We start from the raw sequence: 26,615 nt of genomic DNA on the forward strand, positions 1-26,615 counted from the left end.
TCGACCTATCAAGACCTCCCTCGGACTTGTGACCCGCTAGTTCAAGTTGTATATCGTCACCGCGGTAAATGATGTAGCCTTGTCCAGAGATGCCAGAAAGCGTATGGAGGTATAACTTCATGGTCTCGCACAGAAAACCGCTTCAGTGAGCCTCTGCAATGCTCCAAAATCCTTTTTGTGCTATATAGTAGCACCCCCAGAATAGTTACAGAAGGTTTGAGACCTGAAAGCACTGAGCACAGCCGAGGTTTGATGACGACGGAAGAGCACCCAACTGGCACACAAACTTATAGGCTTCTTTCAAGCCATACAAGCATTACCAGCCATCAAATAAATTTGATGAGGGGAGGAGTGGAAGGCGAAAAGAAGGGGCTCGGGATTCGCCGCTAGTACTGGCGTTGCCGCGCCGCGGTAAAACTTGAGCCGGCACCTGCTAGCGCCTCCTTCAGACAGAAGTCACAGAACACATTTGGATAGCCTTAAGACCACCATAATTTTTTCAGTCTTCGTAAGATCTTAGCGCGTTTTATATTCAGATTTTTCTCATTTATGTGGGGCTCAAGTTGAGCCGAAGTCAGAGTATGCGGCATAAATGCGGCAACGGCGTTAAGACTGATGAAGCCGTGCCGCGGCAGCACTTGATACAGAAACTCCGCAATTGCCTGAATGTTTGCTCTCTACCCTCATCATCCTCAAATATTTTTCACATACATATCCTTTCTATCTTTAAAACCAAGATTACGACAATATCTAAGTTCTTATAGGTTGCGAAGTCTCCGTGATTTAAAGCCATGACGAGGGAACCTTGGACTTATGTAGGCTCCTCCAGGTGCGGTCACTTATAATGTTTTATTGAATCCTTCTACAGGTATTATACAGAGCCATGAACCCTAACTTTTCCAACCAAACAATAGTAACCCTTTTGATGCGTTTACGAGCATCGAAGGCGCATATACCCACCGTTGGAATTGTTAAGGAGTATCGCTGACGCTGTGACAGTTCGCATCCCTCGGGACTTACTCGGGACCCTTTCGATCATTAAACTGCTCTTATTTCTGAAGCGCCTGGAGGATGTGTTGCTCCGGATCAAGATGAACGAGACGCCTGGCATGGATACGTTATGCTTGCCAGCTACGTTCTTACGAAGCCGCAATTAACAAACGCCATTCATACCAAGTGATACCGCATATCCCGCCAATTCCTGGTTTAGGTTCCGCGGTGAACCCCAAATTTCTAGCGTCATCCTCAGGAAAGCTGCTATCCACAAAGTTGGCTTGCACTCGCCCACCAACTGTGGAGGAAATCGGAGAATATGTCCAGTCAGCGTGGGATTCAACGGTGCGGAATTTAAACGTGCTCACAGCTTAATTCCGGATCAGTTTGTGCAAGACCTATTAGATGAATAAGTATCTGTGTGGAGAACAGGCGCGCTTCGCGTTACACGGAGGCATCGAGGCATTCGGGCCAGAAAGAAACGGATACCGCATCTTTCATGGAATAGAATAATGGCGCGTATTTCTTTATACATGAGAATCAATCTACTTACTGGGGAATTTTAGATGGTTCGACACGAGAGCCATAGCCCGGGCCCCGCAGAGTTAGACTTTTGTGCTGATGGCCATAACAGAGACCACCGTTCTTAGACGAGGACAGATGCAACGAGTTACAGGAATTCTCGCTCAAGTCAGCAGAATTCATAATCACATTCGCAATGTACGGGCACAAGCGTGTCGAGGAGCCACTTTCTGTCTTATCATCATCGCCACCCTGCGGCAAATGCTAGCGAATGCAGGGCACTGCGAGCCCTAATTCTCCGCATATTGCATTTATATCATGCAAGGAAATCATAGACCTGTGGAATTTCCGGCAAACGTTGGCCCGACCCGATTGCTCACAAATATTTGAGTCAGCTATCGCGGTAACAGGAGTATTAAGCCGCATGTTACACTTGCACCCGGTTATATAACGTCGGCGAGCCCTTTTTCCTATCGGGATATCTTGTGGCGATCATGGCGCCTAAACTCTTCGACCCAACCAATGTTGGTGTCCTATCACTCAAACATCGTATCGTCTTAGCGCCCTTGACGCGTTTACGCGCATCAAAAGCGCACGTACCCAATGTTGGGATCGTGAAGGAGTACTATGAGCAGCGAGCGTGTACCCCGGGGACCCTTCTGATCACAGAGGCCACCTTTATCACTGAAAGGGCAGGAGGATTTAACCATGTTCCGGGTATCTGGAATCAGGATCAGATTGACGCTTGGAGAGAGGTGAGCAGGGTCGTTTTTGTGTGCTACCTACATCCTTACGAAGCACCAGATTACCAACGCCGTTCATGCCAAAGGCTCCTATATATTCTGTCAGCTATGGGCCCTAGGCCGCGCCGCCGATCCAAAAGTGCTAGTGTCCAAAGATTTGCCCTACGTCTCCGCCTCTGACATCAGGTTATCCACGGTAGCAGTCTCCCCTCGTCCACTAACCGTGAAGGATATCCAGGAATACATCCAATTGTATGCTCAAGCTGCTCGGAATGCCATCAAAGCCGGATTTGACGGCGTGGAGGTGCACGGTGCAAATGGGTACCTTCTGGATCAGTTTACGCAGGATGTATCAAACAACCGGACTGATGCATACGGGGGTAGCTTCGAGAATAGAGCACGCTTCCCACTAGAGGTCATCGATGCTGTCGTTGAAGCGGTAGGGCCGGAAAGAGTCGGTTACCGTATCAGTCCTTGGAATCGCGTCCAAGGTGGATAATTTTTCCCCCGTCACTAGGTGTTCCCTCACGAAAACATCTATCAGATATGAAAATGGAAGACCCTAAACCTACCTTCGCATACCTTATATCACAGCTAAAAGCGCGGCAGCCTCTGTTGGCGTATCTGCACGTCGTGGAGCCAAGAGTGGTCGGGTTATACGATCGGAAGGATGCCGATATAGGGATAGACGAAGAGAACGATTTTATTCGGAGCATCTGGGTTCCAAAGCCCCTCATATCCGCGGGAGGTTACAACCGTCGATCTGCGATCGATACTGCGGAACGCAAGGGCGATTTGATTGCCTTTGGAAGACACTTCATCGCCAACGTGCGTACGGTTCTATCTTATCTTCCAATGAATAGGTATTGAAGTTCCACATTTGTAGCCTGACTTGGTATACAGGCTGGAGAACGATATTCCGCTAAATGCGTACAACAGAAAGACGTTTTACCTTCCTGGGGAAGTTGCGGCAACAGGATATACTGATTATCCGTTCGCAGAAGAGTTCGTTGGCAAGTCTCTGTTATAGATGCCTTGCCCGTATCACGTATCAGCGGTTTGTGAAACACTCGAGTCAGTGCCTATGTCCCTGACGGCAACTTGTTGGATGCCAGTCAAAAAAATTTCAGATACACTTTGGAATTAAAGTTCAATCTCCGGGACGGGAGCGAGGGGAGTTTGGGCTGAAGTGAGGTTCCAGAGTGCCTTGGTCCCACGAAAACTGAGCATCGGCAAAATTAACGCTATATGGATCTTTTCAGGCAGGCATACCCATCTCTCGCCATTCTCAATGGTTAATCGTGGAGCTTGCCGTATAAGAGAGACAACGTTGATGGGATGAACACATTTGTGTTGTACACGTGCCATTGACTCCGACCACATATTTTCAGGCTTTGAACGCAGTTGAAAAGATGTGATATGATTGTGATGCATAGCTGATGGATAACATCGTGGTGTTAAAACGCAACAGAAGGACAGGAAGCGATTTGTAGAAGTATCATTACGAATAGGACATCTCGGTGCCTTGCATGTCTTATCGGTCAAAACCTGCTTCCTCAGTGCATGATTGGGAGGGGCTTGTACGGCTCCTCCAGATACTTTACTTCTTCGTCAGTCAATGTGACCTCGATGGCACCTAGATCGTCGTTCCATCAGCAGGGGTAATCCACAAATAATCCGAAGACCTACCAATAAGATCTTCAAGGTTAGCCACCGACGTCGTCCCGACAATTGGGGCAGAGATGCCTGTAATAGCGCTTTAGCAGTGAATAGACAGAGCCAAAGGTACCGAACCTTCTTTACCCATGGAATAGGCAACGGCGACTTGGGCCATCGAAATCCCGCGTTTTTTCGCTATCTCTTCGACGCTACAGGAACATCAGCTAGCCGAACCGCGTAGAGAAAATAAAAGATGAAGCACCGGCTGATTATTGTTTCGGTGGCGTCGCTGGCTTTGTAGATTGTTGCCCAGCTGGTGAGGATCTGAGTTTTGTACAGGGCAATTGTTCATATCAACCACTTACGGATCTGCCTCCGTCCGTTTGGTCTGTTGGTGGATGGGACGTGTGAGCATGCCTCGAGCAAGAGGAGACCATGGGATGGATCCGACTCCGAAATGCTATGATGTGCAAACTTATTGAACAAGGCTGATGGAGAGGTACAACGGTCGGACTGTACCTTGAGAGTGGGGAACATCTCACGCTCCTCCTCCCGATAGAGTAGGCTGTGATGATTCTGCATCGATATGAAAGGAGTTAAATTATGTTGAATGGCATAATCTACAACCAGGCGTTAGTTCGATGATATGAGAATCGAAAGACAGCATACTTTGCATGATATGAACTAATACCCAACCAGATAGTGAGTATTCAGCGGCTGAGAAACAAGAACCAGCCACTCACACTGCCATGCGTAACAAGAAGACATGCCAATGTATCTGACATATCCCGCTTGGACAACGTCGTGCAAAGCTTGCATCTAATTTCGCAAATGTATTAGAAGCGCCGGTACATAAATAGAGCACCAAGACCGACTTACCGTTTCAGCGACTGGTGTCTCGGGATCGAATCGATGACCTATTGCGGTATTAGAGAAAGATAGAATTAAACTACTGACTGGTGCTCACACTGCAGGACATCGATGTAGTCAAGTTGCAAACGCTCTAAGCTGTGCTTGACGCTGTCGAAGATGTGCTTCACATAATCTCAGTGCTTCCATCTCCAAAGAATTGTATCTCGCAAAACCAACCTTCCGGCTAAGACCGTGCTGATTCACATATCCATCCTTTTCGCTTTCGGAAGGGATCATATAGAACCCTGCAGGCTCTTTTGCGACCGTGAAGAAGACCTGGGAAAATCAGTCTGCATTGTTTTGATGTTGCCGAACATCGACGCACTTTGGTCATTACGACGATGTTTTCGCGCGGCAAGTTGTGCTGCTTGATCGCCTTCCCAAGCATAATTTCGGACTGCCCGTTGGAATAGACCTATGAGAGAAAAATAGATTAGTAAAGAGCATTAAGGACCAACAGGATACTTGCGTTGGCAGTGTCGAACGCATTGATTCCAGCATCATAGCTGTAAACCATATCAATACAAGATCAATGTTTTGAATGATACAGAGGGCGAGTGTACGAACGCAGCCTTGATATGCTTGATACCTTCTTCCTCAGGAAGCACCCATCCTTGCCAGGCAGGATTACCGTAGGACATACATCCTAAAATGATCTTGGAGACCTTCAAGCCAGAATTTCCCAGGCGAACTGAAGATAATCCATTGAGCACGAACGCAAATTGAGGGAGAAGACTTTTACACACCGTACTGCATCTCAGTTGAATGCATATCGAAAACAATGTAGGATGACAGTGTGCACCTCTAAAAATGTTTATATACTGTACGTCTGCCTGCCGAGATGACACAGCATTTTACGGCAACATTCTACGAACGACGCGTACAAACGGCTTATGGTTCCCAGGGGCAAGTCATCGGCTGTAGCCCTGGGCTGTAGGACCTTTTCAGGGGGTCTTCGATGCTCGAAAACCAGATCAAAACTCCTGTTTCCTTTGAAGATCGGCAGTGCTGAACTGCCTTGTCTTTTTCTGGATTGAAATTTTTGACAGACATCTAGCTAGTGCACACCCAGAGAGCATCTATGCCGGTGCTCGATAAGCCTGGACTGGCATATGACGCGTCAACCTGCCGCTGCAACCAAGTAAGTCGTAAGACTTGATGACTGAGTGTACCGAAGCTGAGTAATGCATCCTATTTTCCGGTGGGATCGGTATAAAATGAACGGTGGGAGCCAACTGGAAGAGGTGGTGGTGGTGGTGGTGTTACCGGCGCCAGGTCCCAATAAGGAACGGCCGGGTCCACAGCCCTGACATGGCGAACCATGTGCTGTGGCTGCAAAGGCTCATACCGTTGTAATCACACTGTTGAGTGCCTCTCGCGGAGTAGAGACTCTTCGCAGGGTGCTAAAGTGGGTACCAAAACGGAGGGATCGCAACTCAGAACGAACGAAACACTGAAATTTACAGAACTCAAGTATTTATGGATGATACAGTGGTGTACAGCTGAAAACTCGGAATACGTCAAAAACGTACTTGGCAAAAGAAGTTAGGACTCGACTATCGTCACCATCAAGAAAGATACGGAGAACATGAAGTGCAAATGATGCCGACTTCAGCGCAGCTGCAAGGGGAGGACTTGCGAGCGCGAAAACGTTGTGAAAGAAACGGGCACGCAAATCCTGTAAGTCTTAGCTCTGTCACAGTACAACAAATCATGTGCCTCGTCCTCAACCTCTGAACCACAAAGACGGCACAAACGCTGACAGCGAGGAACGGGAGGAACGGGAGGACGCCTTCGTTCCGCCCATCGGAGGACCTCCACTGCAAGTGTATGAGAAGATGTCACGACTCTCTAGGATACGGTATGTGTCTGTTAAGGGGCCAGTACGTGGAAAGGACAGAATTTGTGTTTCGATATTTGTCAATCGATTAGAGTTGTGTTTCAAAGAAAACAGGCGGATGAGGAGCGGTAGCGGCTGCTGCGAGTGACTGAACTTGGTCACGAAGAGAGTCGAGTTGCATTTCTGTTTGGGAATGTAGGTCTGCCAAAAGGGAAGCCCATTCCGCGGTTGGAGAGAGAAGGTGAAGAGAATTGGAGCAGATGGTGCTGTTGCCAGAGTCACTGTTGACGGATCAGAGGAGATGGAATCCTTCTTGCGTTTCTTCTTCTGCGGTGCAGCTGAGGACGACGGCTTCACAACCGGCGGCGACAAAGGCAGTTTCAGTGTGACCGCGCAATGAAACGTGTATTGCTTGCCGGACTATAGGAAGTAGAAGGAGTAGCAATTTCATCAGAACCGAAGGAAGACAGTTTTCGCTTTTGAGCGGCCTTTCCTTTTTTCGCTGTGGCAGAGGTAATAGAGGCAACAGGTGGTAGGTGGAGATCAGGGCTCAAGCGCTCAAGGAAGGTGGAAGAGAACATGACTGTGCACCGAGATTGATGAGGACCTCGTCGTCGTCCTCCGGTCGGTCTTCCCGATCCTCCCGATCACACCAGCTCTCTTGAGTCGATGAGTTTTCAATAACTTCGGGGGCCCCCTTCGTAAGGAACCCCCCTGTGGACGTAACCACTGCACAGGGAAAAGCCTTCGTAAGGACCCCCCCCCTGTGGACATAACCACTGCACAGACGAGATCCTTGGGAAAGGACTTCATCTGCGGACGTAACAACAGAGCATCAGCGCACAGGTGAAATCCTTCGCAAAGGAGGCCGCCTGTGGTCGTAACGGCTGAACACCAGGAAGCAGGTGAGACTCTTCGCAAAGGACACCGCCGTAGTTTATAGCAGCAAATGAAAGACGTCGGTAATGAGACTAGGTAGGTGATGGAATGGAGGTGGTGACGGGTCTCGTGGTGAGATGGTATGCAACATGGTGGTATCGTGGGTGTTGGGAGGTCGACGTCAGCGTTCAAAGAGAAAATTGCCACTTTCGGCTGCATTACTCATCGGCCCGAAGCACCCGGAAGGATTTTTCAACGTTTTATGGAGGTCTACGTCAAGATCCCTGCTTCTCCTCTTCGCCTATAAAAGATTGTGAAGTTCATATTCAAAAAATTCAAAATATTGCAGCTCCCGTAAATATTGCGACAACATAGTGGACAATTTATGGAGTTAAGGTACCATTTCTTGTCGTTGATAGAACATTATCAGAACAGAAGTGCACGCGTGCATATCGATTGATTGACTGCAGTATACGTTTTATAATGTACTAACAGAATGGAATACGATTGATTTATTGCTCGAGCTCCCCGCCAAATCATCCTGCTTTCTAAGTCACTGACGCTGTAGCCCATCCTCGTACAGGCCTACCTATTGAGCGGAGTTACAAGCAACGGGATTTGCGGTCCTTCCTCTGCCTTGCCTAGGACGATGGGGCCCAAAGTCTGACCTGCCGGACCATGCTGTAATCTCGGAGCTCCCTTCGGCATGCTGAACTCGAAGTTACTCAAGAGTTCTGTCACCACAGATTGCAGCTCCATGACACTGTAAAGCAATCAGAGCCCGGATAATGCGATAAGATGATCCGTACGTACGCAAATCGCCAGCTGCAGACACAAATACATAGGTCAGATATGAGGCATTACCGGCGGTGCTCAAGGCACTTACCCAATACATCCACGAATACCAGCACCTAGAATAGTAAAATAATTAACAATGGCTATCGATGAGAGAATATTACTGCTTACTGAATGTCAGCCTATCATGGGATTGTGGCAACATCAGTAGGCGAAATACACAAAACGGATAAGATCGTACAGGTTCGCATAGACTCCAACAGACAATTGCTTAGTGTCCCGATTGTCGAGGAATCGACTAGGATTCCACTCTTCGGCATCATCACCCCAGACCGATGGAAGCCTAGTAGCATCCCCAATCAGGAGCCCTGCCCTAGCGAAAGAGCAAAACTACATACCGATTGTAGGAATACACAGAAGTCAGGATGACCTGCCCCTTGCGAATAGGAATTTGTGAACACAATTGGCCGTCCGAGGTGGTGATAGGTTGGGCGAGGGGCAGGACGTCATCTTGGGATGATTCACGAAATAGGCCATATGCTAGGGGGTGGAGACGGAGAGCCTCCTATGATAGTCCATATATTAACATCGGGTAGTTTCTGTCATATCACACAACAAGAAACCTACTTTAATAGACGCGTTAAGCCAAAGCATTGAATCATAATCATCCGAGGTAAGCGTTCCCGGGGTGTTTGCTTTGATTTGCGTGATCTCCTCACGTATCTTTCGTTGATCTTCTGGGTGAAGACTTAGCTCGTAGAGAAGCCAAGCCAAGCCATGGCATTTGCAGTCGTGTCGTGACCAGTTAGGATGAATGTTCTGTTGAATTCAGTCAACAGGTAGAAGTAGCATACAGTAAAGGGAACTTACGCTAACTGAGAGTCGATTTCTATATCACTCATCTTCTTCTTCACATCATCATTGAGATAAGATATCGCTGAGCCAACGTAAGGAAGAGATGCAATGGTGAAATTCATGTCACATACCGAGAACATTAACGATGTCCTTCTCTGCCGGATCGACATCGCCAGCCACTTCTTTCAGCTGTTTCTCGAAGATGGGCCTAGATACCTTCATCGCGACGTTTTTAAAGAAATTCAGTCTCGAAATCTGTCGACTGGGTATCCACCCGAGTGGTATAAGCAGCCAACCGGGGAGTAGGCGCCAGAGAGCGGGATACAGAAGCTCCAGTGATGTCGGCGACCTAGCAGCTTCACTACTGTTCGGAGGTGAGTGAACAGATATGTTACAAATAGAATATGTTGCGTACAAAAGATTATTGACCGCCGCCATCAACTTGGTGTTTCCATCGCCGAGTGAATTGAACTGATATCGGAAAGAGGCTACACAAATCGTTCATGACTTTGACGATCATGAGGTTGGTAAGACGAAATCATACTGATGCCTATAATATCCAGTGTAGTCTTGGCTCCCCATTCAAGCATATTGAGCTCTTTGGCATCCCCAACACGCTCGCTGATCTTCTCTGTAAGCTATGGTAACCGAGTGAGCTAAAGTAATGAAACTCCCTGTATCTACCGCACCTTCATTGCCGATGCCTGAAAGACGGTCAGAAAGAGTCGGAGTTGCGATGTTGAAAAAGAGGGACTAAGGATTTTCCGCTGGCGTCGGTGGATATCACCTAAAAATGCCATTAGCGGACGAGGTGACACGGAATCATATGGCATACCGTCCACACCAACTAAGCCTTGTCCCGCCATAGCCTGTAGGGCACGGTAGGAGTCTCTTGTCTTGCGAAATCGGTATCCAGATGAATGAAAAATATACTGCAATGCCTTGGGGTCAGCGACAGACAAAATGTTTTGCTACGTCAAATGTCAGTCCCTAGTAAAGATAGCTTTGGAAGGACAAGAGCGACGAACCCCGAAACAGCCCTTAGTGCGGTATACAGCCCCGTATTCTTGACACCACTGTGTTTCCATATCCCCTACATGTTGGCGATTACGCAAGAGGTATTCATGACCTGATAGAAAGTCATTCAGAAAACAGTTCGAATGACGGAGCCAAGGCAAGCAAACCTAAGAGAAATGAAGGACTTAGAGGTCCACGAATCCTCTGTACCAAAGATCTGCGACCCTTCGAGCGTAGAAATAGCACGAAGGTAAGAAGAATTGCGACGGCAGGGAAGACGTAGTACGAGGTGGACTGCATGATGTACAACTTAGACGATGTTCTTCAGAGGATATCATTATGAATGGCCTTTATAAGTGGATCCAATTGAGCCCGTAGCGAAGTAGTTCTCGAATTTCGTGAAAACGAAGTCGGCTGGATGCAAACTTCAGCAAGATGGCCCGTCGAGTAATCGGACACGGTCAAGGGTACCGCGGGATGCACCAACTCAGGGCATCCTATAAAATCAACGCACGAGAAAAGCCGATGTATGTCGGAAAGACGTAAGAACTCCTACTAGAAACGGTTCAGCCAAGTAAGAAAACCAGTCAAACCACTTGTTTGTCAAGCTATGGGTTCTTCCGACGCCGTGGCTCGGGAAGAATCTGCGTAAGATGGGCACAGTAATGGCGCATTGACATACATCACATGATTAACTCTCAGAATGTTCTTTTCCACGAACAGGAATTTTGGTCAGATGGCTTGAGAGATGGTGCGATGCGAACCGCCGGACGATTTGCGTAATGCTCCCTTGTAGCATATGATCAGTTAAAAATGTCTATTTCTTATCAAAGGTCCCACCATACTAGAAGTTTGTCGGTGAATCGGGGCCTGTGAATGAAAGGATATCGAGATGTGACGGAAAATCGCTTCTGCATCCTTCAAAAGGTCGACCGGTGACTGATTGCCCGTCACAGAAAGGTCGAGGGGCCTTTCGACGAGCTTATCTTCACCTCTCCAATGCGGTCCTCCACAACAACATCTTCAGCAGGGCGACTGTCTTATGCCGGAGTCCTGACATCCATCTGGATGCCTCACTTTGACTCGTCGCTCTCCGAATCGCTCCCCGCCTTGAGAAGATGAGTGCAGCCAATGATCCGACGACTGTCGTGGAAATGACAATGCCTGCTGAATCTCTAATTCATCCTCCGTTTCACGCGTTGAGAGTAGCTGATCCACGGGAAGACCCTGTGTCGACAAAGCCTTTAAAACAACCACGTTTGGTAGCGTACGAGATCATGAAGGGAGCGAGTCATAGGCAGATTCCGACTTCATTGTAACTTATGGTACAATTGACGTTCTGAGAACGATTCCAAACTTGCCTATGGAGGCCTTTCGCTTTGGGGGAAGGGACCTACGTCTTGTACGAAGAGTCGCTACCTTTCGTCGCGTCTCGCATTCAAACCCTTTCTGCTTGCTCGATGTCTCAGTCTCCCCAAGCGAAATCCGGATGTTTGTGGAAGTCACCTAACAGTGGATTGATTGAATATTAGGAGCTGGGGGGAAAATCGTATCAATATCTTCATCCCAACTCGTAAGAAGGCGCTTACAACCTCCTTAATTCTTACTTGTCGATGCTGAGACTCCAATTGGTCCGTCCCGTGCGTCGATGAAGGGCATTATGACCCTCCTGCATAAGCTTTTGGCGCGCATGATGTATACGAGAATGGTCAGAAGCCAACAAAAAGGCGTCCAAAGTGGAGGATCCACTGGGCCGCCCGAGCTTGATTGTAACGCAGTCCTTCCACTCGTCGGGAATAGCAGAGTTCTTCTTGTTGACTGCGATCAGATGTATTCTGGTACGCATATGGGGAATATAGCACTGTTTGATATCGACACGGGAAAAGGTCGTGCTGTGTCCGTGGAAACTTCTCTTGCACCCAGAACATACGTTCTCGAGAATGACAATGGCCGGGCTATAGCTGGTAACCCGGGACATTATGCTGCGGAACGTACATCCAGATTCAACGTTCGCATCTTGAATATCTTGCTCGTCGTTATTGAGATTGGAGTAGTCGACACACAACGTACCGGCAACTAAGAGATCAACGTCGCCATGTGACTGCAGTTTAATTAGTATTCAAATATTATCCAAGACGATAGAACCACCCAGCTCACAGACATCACGAAAGTGAAAGTTGCTTCAATGTACGCCTGTTTGAAAGGTTCGCCCTTGCATGCTCATTGTTAAAAGTGACGTCATGACGCTCCAGGCGTGACTAGTGAATTCTAGATAAGTTCGAAAGCCTGGTGAGGGGATCCAGTGCCAGAGCCCTCGTCGGAACGTGCTATTTACGTCCAGAGACATGATGGCCAGCAACCTGCTTGATTTGGGGACGATATCGGAGAAAATGGCTAGTATATCATGAATAGATCACAAATCCAACGCGTCAGGGGTGGCAGATTTAGTAGCGATGAGAGTGTCGTAGTCCATGTTGACGTAAGAAGGGTCATCGACATCCTGTTTGCGACAGAAAAATGACGTGGTAGACCGCTGTCCTTTCGGTTGGCTCTTGCCCTTGGCTAATATAGTAGGAGGCCAGGGAAGACTGTAGAGGGTGGTGCTCGGGTCTAGTCTCGTAACCAGACACAACGATCTGTATGAAGATGAGTCGTTCACAGATATAGAGCCTGAATAATGATTCTAATCAGAGGGGATGAGCGCTACTTGAAAAAGGTGATGGCCGGCATCCGGCATCATGCGCGTGCGCGTCCAAAACGGGAATCCGGCAGCCTTCTGCTCTCACCAACTTGTCGCGTCGTCTGTCTCTTGCTCTACACGTTCATAGCACTCCCAGACGCATAAGTTGTGTTTTATGAATATATTATGGACATTACATTCACAGATGACGTGTCAAAACACGTGGAGTATCGTCCGTAATCGATCATGAACGTTTGAACCTCAAGAGAATCAGCATCTACTTAGTGACATTGAACTTCGCTCGGATGTGCCTCGTTATGATTCTCCGGTCACACTTCACTAATAATAAATCCGAATAAATGAAATAGGCATCGATGACAATTCTGAATAACAGTCTTCACCAGCCCATGTATGTCAAAAATCGCCCTCCTACAACTAACTCAGATTGCCCTCTGCGGAATGTTCCTGACACTATAATATCGGGACCGTCAAGTCGTCGCTTTTGCTCAGTTTTCTTCTGTTCCATGATAGACAAATCTTTCGCGAAACCGGCCGACACTTTCATACGAGAGGAGCGGTTTTAATCCTACTTCATCATCATCACTTACGCCTACGAAAATATACAGCTCATCTTACGTTCCCTCGTCTCCTTCCCTCTCGTTGTATATGCCTTGACTTCGTTTCTGTCGCGCTTCAGGCGATCCGTCATGTGCAAACTATAAAGCTCTCCCTGCCCCTCCCGTCTACTAGGTCAGATTTAATAGCGCAAGCATACTCGTGCTAAACTGTCTTTTCTTAGACCATGAATACCTTCTTCATAATCGCGCAAATATCAGAGACTTGGAGATCAATACAGTGAACGATTGATGGCATTGAGGTGCCATTTCCTGTGATTGATAGGACATTATGAAGACAGAAATGCATGTGCACGATTGGATTATTGCTCGACCCCCCCTTGCTTTCTGAATCCCTGACGCTGTAGCCCATGCTCTCGCAGACCTACTTGTTAAGTGCGGTTACAAGCAACGGGATTTGCGGTCCTTCCTCTACTTTGCCTGGAACGTTGGGTCCCAATGCCATACCGGCGGGACCATGCTGTAATCTCGGAGCTCCCTTCGGCATACTGAACTCGAAGTTACTCAAGAGTTCTGTGACCACCGATTGCAATTCCATGACACTGTAAAGCAATCAGAGCTCGGAGACTGCGATAAGATGACCAATACGTACGAAAATCGCCAGCTGCAGATGCAAAAATGTAGGTCAGATATGAACCATTACCCGCGGTACTCAAGGTACGTACCCAATGCATCCACGAATACCAGCACCTAGAGTAGTAAGATAATTAACAGTGGCTATTGATGAGAGGATATTGCCGCTTACTGAATGTCAGCCTGTCATGGAATCACGGTAACATCAGTAGGCGAAATACACAAAACGGACGAGATCGTACAGATTTGCATAGACTCCGAGAGAGATTTGCTTGGCATCCCGACCGTCAAGGAATCGACTAGGATTCCACTCCTCGGCATCATCACCCCAGACCGACGGAAGCCTGGTACCATCCCCAATCATTAACTCTGCCTTAGCAAAAGAGAAAAGCTACACACCGATTATAGGAATACAGAGAAGTCATGACGACCTGGCCCTTGCAAATAGGAATCTGCGAACACAATTTGCCATCCGAAGTGGTGATGGGTTGGGCGAGAGGCAGGACGTCATCCTGGGCTGATTCACGAAATAAGCTATGTACCAGAGGGTGGAGACGGAGGGCTTCCTATAGTGTCCATACATTAACGTCGAGCGGCTTCTGTCATATCACACAACGAGTGACTTACTTTAATACAGGCGTTCAGCCAAACCATCGAATCATAATCATCCGAGGTAAGCGCTCCCGGAGCATTTGCTTTGGCTTGCACAATCTCCTTGCGTATCTTTACTTGGTCCTCAGGATGAAGACTTAGCTCGTAGAGAAGCCAAGCCATGGTGTTCGCAGTCGTGTCGTGACCGGTTAGGATGAACGTCCTGTTATACCAAGTCAACTAATAGAACTCGCGCAGAGTAAAGGCAGCTTACGCCAGCTGAGAGTCGATTTCTATATCGCTCATCTTCTTCTTTGCATCATCATTGAGATGAGACATCGCTGAGCCGACGTTAAGTAAGAGCTGCAATGGTGACATCCATGTCACATACCGAGAACATTAACGATGTCCTTCTCAGCTGGATTGACATCACCGGCCACTTCTTTCAGCTGTTTCTCGAAGATCGGTCTTGATACCTTCATCGCAACTTTTCTGAAGAAACTCAGTCGCTTAGTCTCTCGATTGGGTAGCCACTCGAGTGGCACAAGCAGCCAACCGGGAAGTCGGCGCCAGAGTGCGGAATACAGAAGCTCCAGGGATGTCGGCGAACTCGCTGCATCACTACTGCTCGGAGGTGAGTGGACGAAATATATCACAAATAAAGTATGTACTGCGTACAAGATATTATTGACCGCCTTCATCAACTCAGTGTTTCCATCGCCCAGTGAATTGAATTGATATCTGAAAGAGGCTAAATAACAAACCGTTCATCAGTTTGATGATCATGAAGTTGGCAAGACGAAATCATACTAATGCCAATGATATCTAGTGCAGCCTTGCCCGTCCATTCAAGCACATTGAGCACTTTGGCATCCCCAACACGCTCGCTAATCTTCTCTGTAAGCTAGGATATCAGGGTTAGCCAACGTCACGAATCCCCGTGCATCTACCGCACCTTCACTGCAGACGTCTGAAAGACAGTCAAAAAGAGTCGGAGTTGAGATGTCGCAAAGGCGGGACCGAGGATTTTCCGCTGGCGTCGGTGGATTTCACCTAAAACTGCTATCAGCAGAAGATTCTCATAGAACCATTTGACATACCGTCCACACTAACTAAGCCCTGTCCCATGAAGGCATGTAGGGAATGGTAGACGTCTTGTGTCTTTGGGAATCGGTATCCAGATGAATGAAAAATGTACTGCAATGCCTTGGGGTCAACGACAGACAAGATGTCTTGCTGCGCCAAATGTCAATCCCTAGTAAAGATAGCTTTCGATGACAAGAACGACCAACCCCGAAACAACCCTTAGTGCGGTACACAGCCCCGTATTCTTGACACCACTTCGTCTCCATATCACCTACGTGTTGGCGATTACGCAAGAGGTATTCATGGCTTGACAGAAAGTCATTCAGAATACAGTTCAGACGGCAACGTCAAGGCGAGCAGACCTAAGAGAAATGAAGGACTTGGAGGTCCACGAATCCTCTGTACCGAAGATCGACGTCCCTTCGAGCGTAGAAATAGCACGAAGGTAAGAAGAATTGTGACTGTAGGAAGGACGAAATAGTATGAGGTCTGCTGCATGATGGACAACTTGAATAATGTTCTGCATAGGACATCGTTAAGAGTGGCCTTTTATATGTCAGCCCAGTTGGGCCTGTCGTAAAGAAGTCCTCGAGTTCGGCGAAGACAAAGTTGGCTGAGTGAGCACTTGAGCAAAATGGCCCGTTGAATAATTGGACCTCAGTCAAGGGAACTGCGGGATTCACCAACCCAGTGCATTGCATAAGACAAACGCACACGAGAGTGGCCGATGAATAAGTTGGCTAGACGTAAGGGCTTCTAAAAAACGGTTCAATGAGGTAAGAAACTAGTCAAACCGTTTATCTGTCGGGCCATGGGTTCTTCCGACTTGGACGCGGTGACACGGGAAGAACCTGCATAAGATGGGCACATTAATGGCACATACATCACATGATTAATTCTCAGAATGTTCTTTTTCATGAACAGGAATTCTGGTCAGATGGTCTGTAAGATCCTGCAACGCGAACTGAGCCGCTCTCTGCGACGATTTGAGCAACGCCCCCTTGTAGCAATATGATCAGTTAAAAATATCTATTTCTCATTAGAAGTTCCACCATACTAGAAGTTGGTCGGCGAATCAGAGCCTAGGAATGCAAAAATATCGAGATGTGATGTAAAAATTGCCTATGATTTTGCCCTTTTGACGAATTAAGTGCCTGGCATTCGAAGGCACGGTCCATTTCATTGTCCAGGAACTTAGCAATTGTCTGCAGCTAACGACAGCGGAGGTATTGACGTGAGGCGAAATCAGCAGACTGAGATAACAGTATGTCAGTCAGGGTCTTGAAACAGCGAAGAATTGATCACCGACTCACCCGAAAAAGCAGGTGGTTCCTTCTTTGAATATTCCTGCCTTGTACCTGTTGGCCGCATGCGATTCTCGTCAATTTGTTAGCCCCCATGCCGCTAAGGGATTTCTTACTATCCCTAATGTTGGACAAACGTCGGCATTGCGCAATGAACAGGTAAGCTGTCTTACCTCGACTGACCCTTCCCAACGTTTCTTCGGCGCAGGTGTCGATGCACACTGTACTGCCTCGACCAGGCAAAAAAAAATCACCTATGGACGGAGCAAGACTGTCTTCACTATCAAGGCGGGGTGAAAAAGGCGTTTATTGATAGTCTTTTACCAATGTCCCAGGATGAACAATCCTGTTGCTCTCCATCACCTTCACTTGAAACACCGACAGGATCTGCAAGCGATGGATGAGGTGCATTTACTTGAATGCATTTCAAAGACTGGCGCTGGAGATGATGACTGGAACGTCGGATATTCAATGGGAATGACCGGCGGTGTTAAGCATCCACAGCACCGGTAGCCTTTCTCCTATGTAGCACCCCGTTCATGGCAACCACAGTGTTCAAGCAGTGTATAAACCCAGGAAATATCACATTCGAATTCGGGGACATCAGAGTTGGCGACCGACACTCGCAAACGTGAAAAGGTCATTTTGTTTTCAAGTCGCTACCAGTAACACCCAAACGCACATCCCACGATGGTACCCGGTCCCCTTCTCCCGCCACTTTTTGACAGTGATGAGGAAGAGCGAAATCCCAGTCGCTGCATAGCAAGCACCCAGCACAAGCAAACTTGCCAGCAATCGACGTATCTCGGCATCCGCAGGCTGTCCAGACGCTTTCCGGAAGCCACCTAACAGTGGATTGATTGAATAATAAGAGCTGGAGAAAAAGTTGTAGCAATACCTTCATCCCAACTCGCAAGAGGACGTTTTCGATCCCTGACGCTCTTCAAAATTTGTGTGCTGATACCGAGACTCGCGGCGACTTTAATCGGTTCGTCCTGTGCACCAATCAAGGGCGTTATAGCTCTCCTGCACGAGATTTGCTACGCGCGATGTATACGAGGATCGTCAAAAGCCGACAAAAAGGAATACTAAGCAGATTTCTTCCCGTCGACTAGGATGAGACGAACTCCGGTACGCAGATGGGGAATATAGCACTGTTTAGTGTCGACATGGCAAAAGGTGCGGTATCCATGTGCTTCAAACTTCTTTGCACCCGAGGCCATGGGGAGGAACATACGTTCTCGAGAATGACAACCAGTGGCAGGGCAGCATACCACCGAACGTAGTCTGGAGTCGCCGTTCGCGTTAGTATCCTGCTTGCTGCTATTGGGATCGGAGTAGTCGACACGCGATGGACCAGTCACTAAGAGACCAACGTCGCCTGGTACCGATGCTGATGCACATGTGCCATACACGGTGTGACTACAGTTTAATTAGTATCCAATTGTTATCCGAGACGATAGAACGAACGCTTCAGCATCACCCAACTCAGGCATCACGAAAGAAGGGGCTTCGCCTGTTTGAAAAGCTCAGCGCTCAACCTCAAAACTGACGCCATGCTGCTCCAGGAGTGACTTCTAGATGAGTTCGAGAGCCCGAAGAGGGTATTAAGTGCCAGATCCCATCATCGCGAGGCATAGTTTACGTCCAGAGACACAGTCGGCGACCTACTTGATATGGGTTCCTCGCTGACCATGTCGGAGAAAATGACTGGGATATCGTTAATAGATCAAATACGGCGCGTCTGGCATGGCAGGTTTCGTAGCGGTGATTGAGCAATGAGAGCGTCATCGTCGTCAATGTCAAAGTAAGAAGGGAAGAAGATCCTTCTTCTTGCGAAAAATGATGTGGTAGACTGCTGTCCTTTCTGTTGGCTCTTGTTCTGGGCCATTATAGTCGGAGGCCATGGAAGATTGTAGATAATAAAGGGTGCTCGGGCCTGGTCTCGCAAACCAGACTTAACGATCCTGTACAAGCGGTGCTTGAAAAAAGTGATGGCCGATATCTGGCATCATGGCGCGCATCCAAATTTGGAATCTCAGGCTGCTCTCATTAATGTCGCGTCGTCTGTCCCCTTGCTGTCCCCTGCTCTACGCGCCCGCTGTGCTCCTAGATACGTATGTTTATGTTTTAGGGGTTTATTGTGGGTATTACAGCCATACATGACGCGTATCGACCGGTCTACATCAGTCCGGTTACTTGTTCAGATGGTCCAATCACTCTGATTCACTCCTCATTTCTTTGACAGAGTGTGTATCCAACATGCCGCATTCGTTTCTGACTATAATTTAGCTATCGGCCTCGTAATGGTCAAGACGGGGCCCTCTATTCCAGTTCGAATAGCTCATACTATCAAAATGGAAAAGCATTCGTTAATGAGTAGTAATCTGTCTACCGTATACGTCCTCCATAATATATAAACAAGTTGAAATCATTGATGTAGAGTCCCACGAAAAATACTCTGATGTCTAAAACACCGGCACTGTAGCCCATCCTCTTCTAGACCTACCTGTTGAGCGCAGTTACAAGTAACGGGATTTGTGGTCCCTCTTCTGCCTTTCCGGGGACGATGGGGCCCAAAGTCACACCGGCGGGACCATGCTGTAATCTCGGAGCTCCCTTCGGCATGCTGAAATCGAAGTTACTCAGGAGTTCCGTGACCACAGACTGCAATTCCATGACACTAAAGTAAAGCAATCAGAGCTCAGAGACTGCGATAAGATGATCTGTACGTACGCAAATCGCCAGCTGCAGACATGAATACATAGGTCAGATATGAGCCATTACGCGTGGTACTCAAGGTACGTACCCAATACATCCACGAATACCAGCACCTAGAATATTAAAATAATTAACAATGAGTGTCAACGAGAGAATATTAGTGCTTACTGAATGTCAGCCTATCATGGGATCGCAGTAACATCAGTAGGCAATACACACAAAACGGACAAGATCGTACAAATTCGCGTAGACTCCAAGAGATACTTGTTTAGCATCCCGACCGTCAAGGAATCGACTAGGATTCCATTCCTCGGCATCATCACCCCAGACCAACGGAAGCCTGGTACCGACCCCAATCAGTAACCCTGCCTTAGCGAAAGAGAAAAACCACACACCGATTATAGGAATACAAAGCAGTCATAACGACCTGGCCCTTGCAAATAGGAATCTGTGAACACAATTTGCCGTCCGAGGTGGCGATAGGTTGGGAGAGGGGCAGGACGTCATCCTGGGCTGATTCACGAAATAGGACATGCACCAGGGGGTGAAGACGGAGAGATTCCTATAGTAATCCATATATTAACGTCGAGCGGCCTCTATATGATTCATGTCACACAACAAGAAACCCACTTTAATACAAGCATTCAGCCAAGTCATTGAATCATAATCATCCGAGGTAAGCGCTCCCGGAGCATTTGCTTTGGTTTGCGCAATCTCCTCTCGGATCTTTACTTGATCCTTTGGGTGAAGACTTAGCTCATAGAGAAGCCAAGCCATGGCATTCGCAGTCGTGTCGTGACCGGCTAGGATGAACGTCCTGTTGAATTCAGTCAACGAATAGAACTCGCGCAGAGTAAAGGCGGCTTACGCTAGCTGAGAATCGATTTCGATGTCGCTCATCTTCTTCTTCGCATCATCGTTGAGATGAGACATCGCTGAGCTGACGTGAGCAAGACGTGCAATGACAAAAGCCATATCGCGTACCAAGAACATTAACGACATCCTTCTCAGCTGGATTGACATCACCGGCCACTTCTTTCAGCTGTTTCTCGAAAATGGGTCTAGATACTTTCATTGCGACGTTTTTAAAGAAGTTCAGTCGCATAATCTCTCGATTGGGTAGCCATTCGAGCGGCTTAAGCAGCCAACTGGGAAGTAGACGCCAAAGCGCTAGATACAGAAGCTCTAGGGATGTCGGCGAGCTCAGAGCTTCGCTACTGTTCGGAGGTGAGTGGACGAAATATATCACAAATAGAGTATGCACTGCGTACAAGATATTATTGACCGCCTTCATCAACTCAGTGTTTCCATCGCCCAGTGAGTTGAATTGATATCTGAAAGAGGCTAGATATCAAAGCGTTCATCAGTTTGTCGATTATGAGGTTGGCAAGACGAAATCATACTAATGCCAATGATATCTAGTGCAGCCTTGCCCGTCCATTCAAGCACATTGAGCACTTTGGCATCCCCAACACGCTCGCTAATCTTCTCTGTAAGCTAGGATATCAGGGTTAGCCAACGTCACGAATCCCCGTGCATCTACCGCACCTTCACTGCAGATGTCTGAAAGACAGTCAAAAAGAGTCGGAGTTGAGATGTCGCAAAGGCGGGACCGAGGATTTTCCGCTGGCGTCGGTGGATTTCACCTAAAACTGCTATCAGCAGAAGATTCTCGTAAAGTCATTTATCATACCATCCACACTAACTAAGCCCTGTCCCATGAAAGCCTGTAGAGCATGGTAGGAGTCTTGTGTCTTTGGGAATCGGTATCCAGATGAATGAAAAATGTACTGCAATGCCTTGGGATCGGCGATGGACAAAATGTCTTGCTGCGTCAAACGTCAGAGTCGTTAATAAAAGCTTTAGATGGACAAGAGCGACCAACCCCGAAACAACCCTTGGTGTTGTATACAGCCCCGTATTCTTGACACCACTTCATTTCCATGTCGCCTACATGTTGGCGATTAAACAAGAGGTATTCATGACCTGATGGAAAGTCATTCAGAATACAATTTGGACGACGGAGCCAAGGCAAGCAAACCCAAGAGAAATGAAGGACTAGGAGGTCCACGAATCCTCTGTACCGAAGATTTGCGTGCCTTCGAGCGTAGAAACAACACAAAGGTAAGAAGAATTGCGACTGTAGGAAGGACGAAATAGTAGGAGGTCTGCTGCATGATGGACAACTTAAACAATGTTCTCCATAGGACATCATTCAGAGCGGCCTTTTATATCCGAACCCAGTTGGGCCTATCGTAAAGAAGTCCTCGAGTTCGGTGAAGACGAAGTCGGCCAAGCGAGAATTTGCAACAAAATGGTACGTTGAGTAATTGGACCTCGGTCAAGGGATTCGCCAACCCAGTGCATTGCATACGATGAACCCATGAGAGAATAGCCAATGAATAACTTAGCTAGGTGTAAGGGCTTCTAAAAAACGGTTCAACCAGGTAAGAAAAGCAGTCACGGGTTCTTCCGACGCCGTGGCCCATGGCCCGTGGCTCGGAAAGAACCTGCATAAGACGGGCACAGTAATGGCACGTATAATCACATAATAATCAACCCTGAGAATGATCTTTTCGACCAAAACTGATCCTAGTTAGATCGTTACAAGACCTTGCAACATGAAGTGAACCGCTCTCCGCGGGGATTTGAGCAGTGCCCCTGGCATTGTAGCATATGACCAGTGAAAACGAGGTACTTCTCACTAGAAGTTCAGCCATACTGAAGTTGGCGCTAATTAGGGCCAATGCATGAAAGAATATCAAGATATAATAGGGGAAATTTTTCCCATAAATGTGCCTTTTTGCGTCTACGGCCCTCTCATATCTGTTAGTAGCTGAAGCCCAGTGAGAAATCCAGCTAGGAACATCAAGGGCTACCTAGCCACGACAAGGATCAGTGACGTCGGATAGGGTAATCAAGGAACAACGAGCCCAATTTGTCTGAGGTATTAGCAATGAGGCGGGGCCCGTCCTAGCATTTGCCGAGTTAACGTCTGATATAGGAATAACGCGAGCCATCTCACCTCGACCGACTGATCTCAATGTTCCTTTAGCGCGGATGTCGATGCACAATGTACTGCCTTCGACTGGACAAGAATGAGACCCCCGAACGGAACAAGACTGCCTTCATTCTCAAGGCGAGGCAAAAGAGTTGCTTTCTGAAGCTTTTATGGACAGTCTTTTACCAATGTCCCGGCTAGACGATCCTGCTGCTCTTCGTTACCGATTCCTGCAACACCGACAGGATCTGAAGGCGATGGACGAGGTGCATCTACTCGAATGCACTTCAAAGACCGGCGCTGAATGGAATGACTATAACATCGGGTATTTGGTGGGAACGACCCGTGTCATGAGAGTCGTACTAGCGACGCGACGTTAGAAAAGCGGAGGATTATGTACCAGGTGTAAAGCGATAGAGGACGATAGAAAGGTCATAATTAGAGGGAGCCCAATGAACTGGAGAGAGCTGCTGACGAAATGGATGCCCTTGATAACTTCGATAGAGTTTTTTCGTGGCTCGAAGTTGGTGATTGCAAAAGAAGGCATTTTTAACTGCAGGGTAACATGTATGCGCCACTCCGACTAGAAAGCGAGTGGGGACTCACCAGGTCGGTTTGAACCGACAGCTTATAACTAATGCTCGCGTCCTCCGTGGCACTCCCATCTTCAGGACAGTCGTGTCTGGCTTTATGTCCGACAAGATCCGAACGTGACGCCAGACGCAGCACGACAGCTCGAGAAGAGACGTTATGACTCCGAAACGGTCAAATGAGGCGGGCTGTAGCGACAACTGCGGCCACTAACGCGGTCATGCTGATAAAGAAAGCTGAAACAGCAAAGGTCCTATTTGTGTCAAACAGGGGCGTCAGTCAACAAGTTGTTCTACGGTAAATTTTGTACCGGCCTTTCAAGTCGCAATGGGGAGAATACAGCCTATAAGTTATTTTGTTCTAAGCGGTCCTACATGAAACGTTAAGGTATGGTGCTTAAGCGCAGGTTGTAGGGCCTAACCTTCACTCACGCTGGTGGTTTCGAGCAGTGCCGACGAGATCAGAATTTATAACGAACTCCTTAAGGCGAATGGAGCTCATACAACGAATTGGTCTCTGCAAGAACTAGACATCAATTTCTGCCTAGATCTCACAGCATAATCCTCTGAGCCCGATATTAACATACCGGATTCTACAGCATCACAGTCCTGAGTCGTCACAGCACAATCGCATCCGCCCCCGGGAAGTCCGCATGGCTAACAGAGTGTATACCAGTGCTAGCGCGTCCACTGCAATCGGAAAAAGATGTTTCGTGACCTAGGAAGGATATCTTACATTCATCGGGGAGCAGTGCCAAACGGCATTTATAAACCAAGGAGGAGCAACTACTGAAAGTAGTCCATTGTTACGATTCGATGTAGCCTGCACATTGTCCAGAAGACAGGATACGAAGAATATTTACTGGAGAACGTCTTCGTTAAGCGCTATATAGTAGCTCCTTCGAGTCTCGCCACATACCCTAAAGTCGCTATACATCACTGCAATCTTCTACAACTCTGTTGCCTATTGAGCACGAATCAGTACTATTCCTCTAGTTGTCGCAGTCGAAACGGGAGCGCTCAGTGCGGTAACTCCGTCGCTCATTATGCAAGGAGAGGAATCATGGGAAGAAGAACCGGCGCCGTAGCAGTACTAGTAGTAGAGGCCAACACTACGCGGCCGTGGGAAGGCGATTAGTCACAAACACGACCACGTGCGGCGCCAACGCGACGATGCCACAGCCACTCGAAAGTTGACTACCACCACCACCAAACAGGTTCAACTGGCTAATTTCGTTTAATCTCTCACGTTTGCATTCAACAAAGCGACCAAAAAATTGACTAGTCAGATCTTGGTATCTCCTTCCCGCCTGTTGCTGTTTACTGCTGTTTTAACCATTTTCGCTTATCAGAGATCAAATGACCTCTTTACTAGTTCTGCTGTTGCTAATATAGCTCTCTTATACTGACAAGTGGCTATGAACCTTCTCTATTAGCCTTCGGCATATTTGGGCCTGATCTGTACCATCAGACTTTGTAGACCTTCTCATCGGCGTCTAGCACTGTGTCCGTCTCATCGTACAGGCCGTGCGAGACGTAAATTGCCACGGCCATTAACGACGTGAGCCTTTCCCCCTGAAACAGCTTTTGGATTAGGCCATCTTTCTTTTTGCAAAGCTGTCTCAGGAGTTCGAAATCTCATTGGCCCGGGCTTCACGCTCGGGATTTTGGTCCTTCAAGTTACCATTCATAGAAAGCGTCTTCATTCTCTGTATGTCCCGCTCCCGCAAGCAAGAGCCGGAGGCGCTTTTTACTGCAATGTTTCACTTTCATGCTGTCAACTGGGCTACGGTTTCTCTCCATTTTGCCGGAAGATTGCTGTCCTTGAAGAAATATGACTTGGGGTATTCTACTTGTCTTGGTCAGTTGTTTTGCTGTTCTTACTGTATAAAAATGAGGATGCAATCGTCTCGATACCATACTAACCGACATCTGCTCCCTCTGAAATAATCAACCTTCTTACTTGCTCCTCACACAGATAAAATGGCTGACAACCAACGAAGAGGCACGTTACTATATTCTCAGCCTCTTTTTTGTCTTGTGATTCGTCTGACATTATCGTCCTCCGCAGACTACCGAACAGAGCTGAACAACGTTTCTGTCCAGGCTGGATTCAAGCTTGAGTTCCAGGATGTGTTTGAAGGACCCCAGCATAATGGAACATGGACCTCGACTGCTTTCAGTACGATCGATCCGTATACTGTTATGGAACGCGCGCTGACACCTCGTCTTCGTTAGTTGATGGCGTTGCCAGTGGTCAAGGAAGTGCCAAAAGCGTTCGCCCAGCTAGGGAAGAGGCTTCTCGCCAGACTCTCATCCTCTTGGGCCGCGCCTGATACGCGCAATCGCTGTGGAACTGTGAGATGCACCGACTTAATGAGCATTCATAACACGGACTGAAAGTTATCTTCAACTTAATTATCTACCATCCGTGTATCTCACTTGTTTTCCTTTTTTGTTACATACTCGGTAACAATATAGTTGCTTGGCTCTATTCCGCCCAGACGATGAGTGTGTTTAAGACGTGCGGATAGATTTCATAGGTATTTCCCGCTACTACGCTTGGATTTATGGTTGACTGCTGTGAGTTGTGCTTCAACTCGGTTTCACAATCATTGTCGTTTAGTCAAGACTCACTGGAGAGCAAAAAGTTGGTGTACCATCGAAGTCAACCGACCCTGTCTAAGATATTCAGCGAGTTCTAGGATTTATAGAGATGGTGTTCTCGGACCTACGAGGCTCGTCGGCTTTCATGGACCTTACTGAACGCAAAGCTACTCAGATAAATGGTCACGGACTAAAGTTGCAATCCTGATAGCGCTTTCAGAGGTGGCAAGCATATTACTATCGATCTAGAAAGAAATTGGCAGGAAGAACTGACGGTCGTCTTCAGCCCTTTCCATGATATCGGTCTGTATCCTTCCGCGTGGTTCCCCGTATGTCATTGGAGTAAAGACCATCGCCGAAATCACCCTCCGTGATAGTTAACTAATTTATGTAAAATTTTCGAATTGTCCACGATGCGTGCTCTTAGGACTTCATCAAACTGGTAAGTGAAAGCTGGCGCACCTGGGCCTCCGAGTGCCTTTGTATATGAGCGAAAAATGTTCGCATTCTTCGCGCATGATGTCCGGCATATGGGAACCACAGGAGCGATAGCACAGACGAGTAATCCACAGCGGTCTTTATCCTCTGGTGGCAGGTTGCAATGCGACTCAT

General features: G+C 47.7%; 8 protein-coding genes across 8 annotated transcripts; 2 read left to right on the forward strand and 6 right to left on the reverse strand.

The window, feature by feature from the left end:
- Positions 1–1,854: 1,854 nt before the first annotated feature.
- EV420DRAFT_595672 (uncharacterized protein) lies at positions 1,855–3,345 on the forward strand. Its single transcript, XM_060482744.1, has 4 exons — positions 1,855–2,270; positions 2,320–2,749; positions 2,803–3,086; positions 3,145–3,345. Exons 1-4 carry the CDS (start codon positions 2,010–2,012, stop codon positions 3,286–3,288), a joined length of 1,119 nt encoding a protein of 372 aa, XP_060328850.1. The 5' UTR covers positions 1,855–2,009; the 3' UTR covers positions 3,289–3,345.
- A 469-nt stretch (positions 3,346–3,814) lies between these two features.
- Positions 3,815–5,600, reverse strand: EV420DRAFT_1621471 (aryl-alcohol dehydrogenase; the record flags this gene model as incomplete). Its single annotated transcript, XM_060475701.1, has 15 exons — positions 3,815–3,894; positions 3,948–4,004; positions 4,053–4,126; positions 4,180–4,230; positions 4,283–4,377; positions 4,437–4,537; positions 4,587–4,601; positions 4,661–4,736; positions 4,797–4,834; positions 4,885–4,951; positions 5,007–5,105; positions 5,155–5,244; positions 5,299–5,335; positions 5,397–5,520; positions 5,576–5,600. The coding sequence occupies 15 exons, from the start codon at positions 5,598–5,600 to the stop codon at positions 3,815–3,817; spliced, it is 1,029 nt and encodes a 342-aa protein (XP_060328851.1).
- A 2,533-nt stretch (positions 5,601–8,133) lies between these two features.
- EV420DRAFT_1481573 (cytochrome P450) lies at positions 8,134–10,515 on the reverse strand (the record flags this gene model as incomplete). The annotated part of the gene is made up of 15 exons (XM_060469780.1): positions 8,134–8,311; positions 8,362–8,373; positions 8,435–8,459; positions 8,515–8,525; positions 8,585–8,716; positions 8,742–8,908; positions 8,971–9,091; positions 9,214–9,280; positions 9,330–9,562; positions 9,614–9,686; positions 9,743–9,829; positions 9,888–9,902; positions 10,034–10,169; positions 10,227–10,327; positions 10,383–10,515. 15 exons carry the CDS (start codon positions 10,513–10,515, stop codon positions 8,134–8,136), a joined length of 1,491 nt encoding a protein of 496 aa, XP_060328852.1.
- Positions 10,516–11,649: 1,134 nt separating this feature from the next.
- EV420DRAFT_595840 (uncharacterized protein) lies at positions 11,650–12,541 on the reverse strand. The gene is made up of 4 exons (XM_060482745.1): positions 12,373–12,541; positions 12,286–12,316; positions 11,805–12,240; positions 11,650–11,750 (listed from the first exon to the last, which is right to left on the reverse strand). The coding sequence occupies exons 1-3, from the start codon at positions 12,376–12,378 to the stop codon at positions 11,819–11,821; spliced, it is 459 nt and encodes a 152-aa protein (XP_060328853.1). The 5' UTR covers positions 12,379–12,541; the 3' UTR covers positions 11,650–11,750; positions 11,805–11,818.
- A 1,078-nt stretch (positions 12,542–13,619) lies between these two features.
- EV420DRAFT_1311023 (cytochrome P450) lies at positions 13,620–16,278 on the reverse strand (the record flags this gene model as incomplete). Its single annotated transcript, XM_060468567.1, has 15 exons — positions 13,620–14,072; positions 14,123–14,134; positions 14,196–14,220; positions 14,276–14,286; positions 14,346–14,447; positions 14,503–14,669; positions 14,731–14,917; positions 14,969–15,035; positions 15,086–15,318; positions 15,373–15,445; positions 15,505–15,598; positions 15,650–15,747; positions 15,795–15,930; positions 15,987–16,086; positions 16,127–16,278. 15 exons carry the CDS (start codon positions 16,276–16,278, stop codon positions 13,895–13,897), a joined length of 1,635 nt encoding a protein of 544 aa, XP_060328854.1. The 3' UTR covers positions 13,620–13,894.
- Positions 16,279–17,574: 1,296 nt separating this feature from the next.
- Positions 17,575–18,722, reverse strand: EV420DRAFT_1481575 (uncharacterized protein; the record flags this gene model as incomplete). The annotated part of the gene is made up of 6 exons (XM_060469781.1): positions 17,575–17,605; positions 17,767–17,929; positions 17,983–18,124; positions 18,359–18,506; positions 18,555–18,600; positions 18,638–18,722. The coding sequence occupies 6 exons, from the start codon at positions 18,720–18,722 to the stop codon at positions 17,575–17,577; spliced, it is 615 nt and encodes a 204-aa protein (XP_060328855.1).
- A 739-nt stretch (positions 18,723–19,461) lies between these two features.
- Positions 19,462–21,982, reverse strand: EV420DRAFT_1765739 (cytochrome P450; the record flags this gene model as incomplete). The annotated part of the gene is made up of 15 exons (XM_060480837.1): positions 19,462–19,767; positions 19,821–19,832; positions 19,894–19,918; positions 19,974–19,984; positions 20,044–20,145; positions 20,201–20,367; positions 20,436–20,622; positions 20,674–20,740; positions 20,790–21,022; positions 21,077–21,149; positions 21,209–21,302; positions 21,354–21,451; positions 21,499–21,634; positions 21,691–21,791; positions 21,847–21,982. The coding sequence occupies 15 exons, from the start codon at positions 21,980–21,982 to the stop codon at positions 19,590–19,592; spliced, it is 1,620 nt and encodes a 539-aa protein (XP_060328856.1). The 3' UTR covers positions 19,462–19,589.
- A 3,127-nt stretch (positions 21,983–25,109) lies between these two features.
- Positions 25,110–25,732, forward strand: EV420DRAFT_1644983 (uncharacterized protein; the record flags this gene model as incomplete). The annotated part of the gene is made up of 3 exons (XM_060477723.1): positions 25,110–25,257; positions 25,468–25,578; positions 25,635–25,732. The coding sequence occupies 3 exons, from the start codon at positions 25,110–25,112 to the stop codon at positions 25,730–25,732; spliced, it is 357 nt and encodes a 118-aa protein (XP_060328857.1).
- Positions 25,733–26,615: the final 883 nt, after the last annotated feature.

This window comes from Desarmillaria tabescens, assembly GCF_030435595.1.
Source record: "Desarmillaria tabescens strain CCBAS 213 chromosome Unknown EV420scaffold_26, whole genome shotgun sequence".
NCBI lineage: Eukaryota > Fungi > Basidiomycota > Agaricomycetes > Agaricales > Physalacriaceae > Desarmillaria > Desarmillaria tabescens.

Coding starts and splice junctions, on each gene's coding strand:
- EV420DRAFT_595672 (XM_060482744.1), top strand. CDS start 2,010: ATGGCGCCTAAACTCTTCGACCCAACCAATGTTGGTGTCCTATCACTC. Junction 2,271..2,319: donor AGATTGACGCTTGGAGAGAG/GTGAGCAGGGTC, acceptor ACGAAGCACCAG/ATTACCAACGCCGTTCATGC. Junction 3,087..3,144: donor GAAGACACTTCATCGCCAAC/GTGCGTACGGTT, acceptor CCACATTTGTAG/CCTGACTTGGTATACAGGCT.
- EV420DRAFT_595840 (XM_060482745.1), bottom strand. Junction 12,241..12,285: donor CGTTGATCTCTTAGTTGCCG/GTACGTTGTGTG, acceptor ACGACGAGCAAG/ATATTCAAGATGCGAACGTT.